At 58.7% G+C, this 9,355-nt stretch overlaps 1 protein-coding gene across 1 annotated transcript; it reads right to left on the bottom strand.

Moving 5' to 3' along the window:
• Window positions 1-1,187: 1,187 nt before the first annotated feature.
• Window positions 1,188-6,945, bottom strand: LOC111550314 (coiled-coil domain-containing protein 74B-like). Its single transcript, XM_026452825.1, is given in 10 exon segments — window positions 1,188-1,588; window positions 1,789-1,845; window positions 1,920-1,999; window positions 2,082-2,186; window positions 2,188-2,278; window positions 3,067-3,205; window positions 4,042-4,106; window positions 4,108-4,288; window positions 5,183-5,227; window positions 6,627-6,945. Coding segments are annotated over 10 exon segments (1,149 nt in total). The 5' UTR covers window positions 6,877-6,945; the 3' UTR covers window positions 1,188-1,452.
• Between the last annotated feature and the right edge of the window lie 2,410 nt (window positions 6,946-9,355).

The raw sequence follows: 9,355 nt of genomic DNA, 5'->3' as shown, positions 1-9,355 counted from the left end.
ACAGTTTGGGGTTCAGGCTGCGCTGCTTTGGGCAAGTGGGGCACCCCCTGGGGAAGCCCCTGAGTCCAGGGCACAGGCTGCCTATCGGAGGGAGGGCTGGCCGATGGCTGCTGCCAGCTCCCTGCCACCAGCTGGGCTTCGGCCCTTGTGGCATTCCTGCTGAGCACTGTGGGGCCCCCAGGGAGCAGGGGCATCGGGGATGGTGCTGCCAGCACCCCTGTGCCACTTGTGTAAGGGCCGTGTCTCTATTGTGAAGGATGAAGAGCGAGGCCCTCAGGACCCGCGTCCTCAGAACACCACGCGCTGCACCACCCAGAGAGAGCCTGGCAGCAGGCGGGGCCCCCATACGGCGAGTGCCTCCCTGTGTTGCCCGCTAACCTGGGCACCGGCCAGCAGCCCTTTGGTGATAAGAGGTCCTCCCTTTTCATGCGTACTACCCCATCATCTGTGACTGTTATAATCTCATTACTCCTGTGTTTGTCAGGAGTTGTCACTGTGTCCCCCTCTCCGTGAACCTGGGCCTGCTGTCCTGTTAGGATGCTGTCAGCCTTGGGGCCGGCACTGTCCACTCTGGCTCCAGGCCTCAGCTGTCCTTTCTAACACACCATCCCATTCCTCGGCCTGGTTCATCCCCCAGCTTCCTGGCAAAGTTCCTGCTCCATGAAGCAGGGAGAGGCTGACATTAATGCCAGGGAAGTGGGACCATGGGCTTGGGAAGACTGTGTGGCTGGGTGAGGGTGGGCACTAAGCTGGCCACCCCACCCCCGACGGCGGGCATGGCTGTGCTGTGGTGGAAGGGGTGGTGCGGGCATGTCCACACCATTCTGGAGACGGCCAAGGAGGAGGGCCAGCCTGGCTGGACCTCTTTGCGGTGCTGTGTCAGGGCAGGAGAGGACAGCCTCTTGCCCCCAGGAGCGTGTAGTCTGGGCAGGAGACCCAGAGTGATCATGTGTTTGGAACGCAGCTCCAGCCCAGCCAGGGCACCAGAAAAGCCCTCCTGCCTCCAGGGAGGATGTGCCCGGCTCTGCCAATGCGCCTCTCCCAGGGCCGCTGGCAGGTCCCGGGATGAGCAAGACTGGGCTGCCCAGGCAGGTCTCTGCAGACAGCAGGGGCTGGGCTAGGAGCCAGGGGCTGGGAATGGGAAGGGACACGACGCCTGATAGCCAGTGAGGAACCAGGCACACAGCTTGGAAATAAACAAGCTTTATTTTCAGTTTCAACAGATAAAGCGATACCTACTTCATCATGTGCTTTTTATGTAAATGCTAAATAGCAAAATAACAGAAAATAAATGGTTTGTTAGTTTAGAGATCAAGTACTTTATCTATTTTAAGTGTCATCTATTTTGGAATTTAGCCAGGCCTAAAAGTAGTGGAAGTATCAGGAAATGCTATAGAGAACCAGTCTCCAGCTGCAGGTTGGTGGGCCTGGCACTGACCAGATGTGGGTGGCTCAAAGCACTGAGCGGTGCAGGCGCCGTTTCTGCATTGCTTGCAGCCTCTTCTGCCTCTCGGCAAAGTTGTTCTTCGGGGTCTGCTTCAGGGCAGGTAGGATGGCACGCTGCGCCACAGGTGGGCTCAGAAGCAGGCTGGGGGCGGGTAGAGGGACGGTCACTGTGGGCATCCCTGGGAGTGGAGTGGTGTCGGAGTGGGGCCTGCATGGCCCTCACCGGGACCTAGAGAGGCCTCCGCGTGCTCTGCTTCTGCGCCGCCACCATCCCTTCCCCACTCCCTCCCTGGGGCCCAGGCTGCAGGGCTGCCCCACTGTCCCCATGCCCATGGGACTCACCATGTCTTCGAGAGGCCCTTCGTGGAGACCTTAGGAAAATGCATGACTTCCTGGTCCCTGGGTGGAGGAAGCGTCAGCAGTGAGCTGTGGACGGTGCCCAGGGATGGGGCAGGGGTGCACCAGGCACTCACCTGGGAAAGCTAGACCCAGCCTCCTCTGGGGCCACCTGGGGCCTCTGGCTGCCTTCCAGGAGGGACCTGAGGTGCTGCAGCTGAAAGGCAGGGGCAGGGGCGTGGTGGGGCCTGTGGCGGCGGCAGACTGTGCAGGGCCAACCCTAGCACCCAAGGCCTCACCTCCTGGGTCTGCAGGAGGTTGGTGTTCCACAGCTCGCGGATGAGCACTTCGCACTGCTTCAGTGTGGTGGGTTTTCGCAGGTGAAGGGGCAGGGTCATTGGGGGGGTGTGCCCCCGCCCCCATCATCTGCCTGCCCTGGTGCCGGCTGCTCCCCATACAGGCTGCTCCTGCGTTAGAGGCCTCTGCTTTCTCCTTTCTGAAACAGTCACTGCAGCAGCCAGAGCTGACCTGCCCAGGTGTGTAACCACTCACCCAGGATACCTCCCCAGGCAGCGTCCAGGCCCATGTGGGGAAGAGGGCCTGGGTCCCTCCTCCCACTCAGCAGGGTGCTCTGGGCACCAGGTGGGGGTCTCTGGGACTGCGGCCTGCCCCTTTCTCCCCTCTGAAGGTGCCCTAAGGGTCAGATGGGCTTCAGTGGGTAACCAGCTAGCTGCCAGGCTGCTCTTGGTCGTGACCCCACACCCAGTGGGGCATCTTGTTCCAGGCCTGGTCTCGGGATGTGCAGAGATGCAGGAGCCTGTCCTGCTGCTTGCGCTGCTGAAAGTGTGCACTCTAGCATCCCAGGGCAGTCCCAGAAACTCAGGGATCATCAGAACCTGGTCCTGCTCTGTCCTGCTGGCCTAGTGCCCTCCAAAGGCAGGCTGTGGCCAAGGGGCAGCAGGAACGCAAGTCACTTTTCTTGGTAAGAACATTACTTTTCTCTGAGAAAGTGGTTTAGGGTCTGCTACTGGCCCTCTTGTGGGCTCAGGTCGGCACAGGTACTCTGCAGGACTGCCGGGGGAGGGAGGAAGACAGCGCCCACCGATGGGTAGAGCGTGGCCGTCATCCACTGTCATGAGTCCTGGAGACAGGCCCCTGGAGCTAGGGGCAGAGCAGCTGGCTGACTGCAGGGCGTGAGCCTCGTAAATGTAGTCATGGGGCCCTTCGGGTGCAGGCAAGCCTTACCTGGCCTGGCCTTGCACCCCAGGAACACTCAAGCCTTACCTGGCCTGCCCTTGTACCCCAGGAACCTTGTCTAGCTTGCTGTTGTGAAGTAGGGGCTCCTCTTCCAGGTCTGCCTTCTGGGGGGCGTCAGCTTTCGAATCTTGCTTGTTGAAGGAGCTGGGCTGGGGCCTGGCCTTGCCTTGAGAGTTGGCTGCAAGTCAGACCCTACAAGGCCGGTCACTGCAGGCACCAACAGTCACTGCCCAAGTTTTCCAGGATCAGCTGTGTGTACCCAAGAAGCCCCTGCCCCTGCCTGTTTCCTCCTCTGGAAAGGGAAACCCGCCTTGGATGGTGCTGGGGGGAATCACTGAGCTGCTGAGGGTGAAGCCCGTGGGTGGTGCCTGTGAACCCTCCAGAACAACCAAGATAGTGGAGGGTGGCCCCATTTTGGGTAAAATGAAACTGCATGAGAAGCTTGGGAGCCAGCCTGCATGGGTTTCCTCAGCAAGGACAAGGCCCCTCTAGCGCCTGGCCCATCACAGGAACCGTGCGGGTGAGGGCTGGGCTGAGGAAAACTGGCCTCCAGCGGAGGCACAGTGGGGAAAACAGGCTCTCTGCTCCCGGCTCACTTTGCAGAAGGTGCCATGAGCCCAGGGCTCTGTGGGCAGTGCCATCCTTCCTGTGTCCTGCCTTCCTGTGGCAGGAATATGGCCAAGCAGGGCTCCTGCTGGGCAGCCAGGGTATATCCTCCCTAGAAGGCCACCGGGGGAGGCCCCTTCTGCCTGCCTGCTGCCTCGCCTGGGGTGCCCGCCCTGAGGCCTTACTGCCCTGTGTCTGGCCTCTGGTCCTGCCCACCCCCCCCAATCCCCTCCTGGTGGCTTCAACTTGCAGGGCTCTTTTCCGCTGCCCCTTCACCCCCAAATCCTTGAGCGTGGCCCAGCAGAGGGGGCCTGGTCAGCACCCCTAGTGGCCAGCCAGGCTGGGGTCCCCGTGGGACACTCACCCCTGCGAGCACATGGACGCCAGCCTGCTCACCTGAGTTAGAGATGGACTTGACAGACTGGAAGCTTGACGTGGACAGGCTGTCTGCAGGAGAGCGCAGTGTCGGTGCTGCCGCCCGCAAGACGCCCATGCTTGCCTCCTGGCCTGTGTGTCCGTGAGGGGCCCTCCTTCAGCCTGGCAGGGCTGTGTCCTCCCGGCTCTACCCACACTCCGCGGACGCAGACCCAGAAAGCACCCGAGGGAGCAGAGGCCCCGGAAAGGTGGTTTCCTGAGGGGCCATCTGGAAAGCAGGAGGGCTTGGGACACATGGAACAGCAGGTCCCGAGGGAGAGCATGGCCTCTTCCTCTGTCCCCTTCCTGTGTCCTGTCAGGGTCCCCGGCACCGCAGGGCTGGGGCTGCTGGCTGGGCCGCACTTTGCCCAGAATAGCTCACTGGAGTTGCTACAGCGGCTAGGGAAGGGCCCTCCCTCCACCCCATTCTCCGTGTCTCCCTGGGAAGGGAGAGCCCTAGGCACTGGCCCAGCTGTGATGTTCCCAGGCCGGTTCCATCCACCAGTGAGATGTCCTGGTGTCATCCCCGGCCCCAAAAATAACCAGCAGTGAGCTCGAGACCACAACCCAGAATCCTGGGCTGGGTGGGGGCCACCGTCGGGATGGGGAAGTGCCTTGGACAAGTGGCAAGGAAGCAGGACTCTGCTTCCTCCCTTTGTCCCCATGGTTGCTGCCCAGGTGGCAGGAAGGGATCCCTGGATGGAGTGTGTCCAGAGCCCCTCCCACAGGATGTCAGGACTCAGGGCCACAGGGCTGGAAATCCTGGGCCTGGCCACAGCAGCAATCTGAGGTAAAGACCTAGCAGGGCAAGGGCTGTCTCAGGGGTTCCCTCCCATTTCAGCTCTGCTTGGAGGCGGGAGGGTCTGGGAAGCACCCTGTGCCCACCTGTCCACTGCGACGATCTTGGGCCCTGGGCTTACTGAGAGCAGCACGTGCTGTGCTTGGCTGCATAACATCGTCCAGCCACGGCTAGAGGTAGCGGCATCTGTCCAGGTCCCCCAGAACCTGTCCCCACTGGGTTGGCAGACGGGGGCGAGTGCAGCCAGGTGGGCAAGGACAGTCTGCAGGCCCTTCCCTGGGTGGCAGGACCATCCCCTCAGGCACTGAAGGGCCCAGTTCTCACCTTTCTTCTGTGATGTCTGATTCATTATGAGCTTGTAATGGAGATCTGGAAGCAAGCACAGGCTCTCCTCAGCACTTCGGAAACCACAGCCATTCTGAGAAAAGCCTGGCCTCTCCCCGCTGCTGAGCCTGAAGAGTCCTGGCTCCCCACTGGCTGACTGGGCCCTGCCCCATGGGTCCCACTCTCCACCACGCCTTTGCCGTGGGCATCAGGCCAGGAATGCCCCTGCCGGTTCCCTAGGCAGAGTCCACCCAGCATACCAGCCTCATCCATCTGAGATGACTGGAGGGCATCAACACCGTCAGGCGGGGCCTGGGATTTAGGGGTACAGAGGTGAATTCCAGAACCCCTGGCCCTGGCGGGGTCATGATCCTGTGGGCATCAGGGACTGGGGGGAAGCTCAAGAAGACATGAGGAAGTGGGGTCCTCAGGCTCAAGAAGACATGGGGAAGGGGGGTCCTGACAAAACAGACGCCTGGTGATGGGATACTCGGCACTCAGGTAAGGCAGCACTAGGGAGTGGAGCAGGAGAGGCAGCTGTGGGCACTACTGTCCCTGCTGGAGCCCTCCTGAAGCAGAAGCGAGGAGCGAAGCCACATCCCACATCCTCGCAGCCCCTGGTTCTGCTGGGGGAGTGGGGGTGGGCGGGGTGGTCCGTGGGGGTGAGGAGCTGCTAAGGGTGCAGTTGGGAAGGCCTAGCCCCAGGACAGCGTGGGCACAGGCGAAGCGGTGTGGGGGCATGCCTGCTCCTGATCCCATGTGTTTAGCTGGTGGAAATTCACTGAGCTGCGCACTCGCACTTGGGCACGTTTCCCTCTATAAAGTTTTTGTTTTTGTTTTCTGTTTTGCTTTTTTGAGACGGAGTCTCGCTCTGTGGCCCAGGCTGGAGTGCAGTGGCCCATCTCAGCTCACTGCAAGCTCCGCCTCCCGGGTTCCGGCCATTCTCCTGGCTCAGCCTCCCCAGTAGCTGAGATCACAGGCGCCGGCACCTCGCCTGGCTAGTTTTTTGTATCTTTTGTAGAGACGGGGTTTTCACCGTGTTAGCCAGGATGGTCTCGATCTCCTGACCTCGCGATCCGCCCACCTCGGCCTCCCAAAGTGCTGTGATTACAGGCGTGAGCCACCGCGCCCGGCCCCCTCTGTAAAGTTTTTAACAGGTGTGTCTGACCCTGCCTGGAGAGAAGAGGACTGGCAGGGTCGGCATCGGAAATGACGCTGCCCCAGGAGACAGGCCGACAGGGTCGGCACTGCCCGGGGCCGCGCGGGTCTCCCTCCGGGAGGAGGGGACAGCTCGGCCTGGCAGGACCCGGGGCGGACTTGCTGTCCTGTGATCCCCGAGCCCAGGCGTGTGCGGAGTTCATGGCTGTGTTTCTGCGCTGCGGGAGCGGCAGTGTTCGGGGTGCCTGGGGAGGAAGGGCTGGCCTGGGGTCCCGCGCCGGCTCACCCTTGTTCTCCCGCTTCAGGTGCTCGATCTCCTCGTGGAGCTTGGCCAGCATCTCCGAGTGCTGCTGCTGCAGGAACTGCAGGCTCTTCTCCAGGTCCAGGTTCCGTTTCTGCGGGTCGCTCGGCCTGAGCTGCGGGCTCTGCGGCCTCAGGGACTGGACGCCCACGGAGGGGCGCTGGCGCCGGGGCCGGGATCCCGGGGTCGGCGAGCTGGGGGGGCGCGTCCCAGCCACCACCCCCGCGACGCTCATCTCGCCATCGCCAGGAACCTTCCCGCGGCCTCTGCACCCCGGCTCGGTGGCCGGGCAGCCCCAGCCTGGCGCCCGTCACCATGGAAACGGGCAACGGAGGCCGAGGCGGTTGGCGTGGGCGGGGGCTGTCACTGCTCCTCCTGGGTGCGCAGAGACCTCCAAGGCGTCCAGGGCCAGGCGCGGGGGCGCACGCCTGTAACCCCCGAACTTGGGGAGGCCGAGGCGGACGGATCACTTGAGGTCAGGAGTTCGTGACCAGCCTGACCAACATGGCGAAACCCCGATTCTACTAAAAATACAAAATTTAGCCGGGCGTGGTGGCGGCGCCAGCAATCCCAGCTACTCGGGAGGCTGGGGCAGGAGAATCGCTTGCCCCGGGAGGCAGAGGGTGCAGTGAGCCGAGATCGGTGCGCAGCCCTCCAACCTGGAAGCAGAGTGAGACTCTGTCTAGAAACATTTAAATAATAATAATAAAAGGCATCCAGGCATCCTTTCCAGCCTGGATGGAAAGGGAGACCCCGTCTCTATAAAAATTAAAAGAAAAAAAGACCCGGGCATGGTGGCTGGCCCCTGTAGCCTCTACTCGGGAGGCTGAGGCGGGAGGATCGCTGGAACCCCGGAGGTCGAGGCTGCAGTGTGCTATGATGGCACCACTGAACTCCAGCCTATGCGACAGAGTGAGATGCTGCCTAAAAATAAGAGGCTGGGCACGGTGGCTCACGCCTGTAATCCCCGTTACTCAGGAGGCTGAGGCAGGAGAATCACTTGAACCCAGGAGGCAGAGGTTACAGTGAGCCAAGATCGCGCCTTTGCACTGCGGCCTGGGCGGCAGGGTGAGACTCTCTCAAAATAAATTAATTAAATTAATTTAAAAATAATAAAAATAAAAAGAAATACGTCTTAAAACAACAACAACAACAACAAAAAACAAGGCCTGCCCTGAAAAAAAAAAAAATCACAGCCAGGCCAATCGTGATTTTAACAAACCTGGAGGAAGAGAACCTAACCCCAGCCTGCTCTGGCTTCCCCTGCCCCACATCTTACTGCCACATCGACAGGGCTCCTGTATAATAACAGGGTATACAAGTGAAAGAACTGCTCATCTCAGAGCTTATTTGAGAAATCTCTAGGAAACCCTAAAGACAACAGAGAGACAAAAACTAACACCAGAGATTTAAGCCTCTGACACCTACAGTTAACAAATAGCACACATGGCACAACCCCTAACCAGACCAACATAAAACTTCACACAAAAAGTCCATTTACCTCTTCCTGGTTCAGCACAACCAGCCCTCAACAAAAACTTGTAAGACATAATAAAAAGCAAAAAACACAGTTTGAAGACACAGCAAACATCAGAGCCAGACTTAAATATGGCAGAGATGTTGGAATTATCAGACCAAGAAATGGAATACAACTATTATTAATATGCTAAGGGCTCTAATGGAAAAAAGTAGACAACATGAGATTACAGACTGATAATGGGAACAGTAGAGGTAGACACTCTAAGAAATAATCTAAAGAAAATGTGAAGGCCAGGCATGGTGGCTCATGTCTGTATCCCAGCACTTTGGGAGGCCGAGTTGGGCAGATCATTTGAGGTCAGGAGGTCAAGACCAGCCTGGCCAACATGGTGAAACCCCATCTCCACTAAAAAATACAAAAATTAGCTAGTGTGGTGGCATGCACCTGTAATTCCAGCTACTTGGGAGGCTGAGGTGGGATGATCACTTGAACCCAGGAGGTGGAGGTTGCAGTGAGCCGAGATCATCCCACTGCCCTCAAGCCTGTGCAACAGAGTAAGACTCCATCTCAAAAAAAGAAAATAAAAGAAAGAAAATGCATGAAGTTGGCCGGGCGCAGTGGCTCACACCTCTAATCCCAACACTTTGGGAGGCCAAGGTGGGCAACTCACTTGAGGTCAGGAGTTCAAGACCAGCCTGGGCAACATGGTGAAAACCCATCTCTACTAAAAATACAAAAATTATTGGGAGGCTGAGGCGGGCACATCACAAAGTCAGGAGACCGAGACCATCCTGGCTAACATGGTGAAACCCAGTCTCTACTAAAAATACAAAAAATTAGCAGGGCATGGTGGTGGGCGCCTGTAGTCCCAGTTACTTGGGAAACTGAGGCAGGAGAATGGCATGAACCCGGGAGGCAGAGTTTGCAGTGAGCCAAGATCGTGCCACTGCACTCCAGCCTGGGCGACAGAGCGAGACTCCCATTTAAAAAAAAAAAAAAACAAATTAGCCAGGCATGGTGGTGCATGTCTGTAATCCCAGCTACTCAGGAGGCCGAAGCCAAAGAATTACTTGAACCCAGGAGGTGAAGCAAGCTGAGATCCTGCCACTACACTCCATCCCAAACAACAGAGTGAGACTCTGTCTCAATAAACAAAAAGAAAATGTAAGAAGTCAAAAACACAACAGAAATGAAGTCAGGTGCATGGCTCGTGCCTGTAATCCCAGCACTTTGA

The sequence above is a fragment of the Piliocolobus tephrosceles genome, unplaced genomic scaffold, assembly GCF_002776525.5.
Source record: "Piliocolobus tephrosceles isolate RC106 unplaced genomic scaffold, ASM277652v3 unscaffolded_41063, whole genome shotgun sequence".
Classification (NCBI taxonomy): domain Eukaryota; kingdom Metazoa; phylum Chordata; class Mammalia; order Primates; family Cercopithecidae; genus Piliocolobus; species Piliocolobus tephrosceles.
The sequence above is the reverse complement of the archived record's forward strand: the minus strand, read 5'-3'. Positions and strand labels throughout refer to the sequence as shown.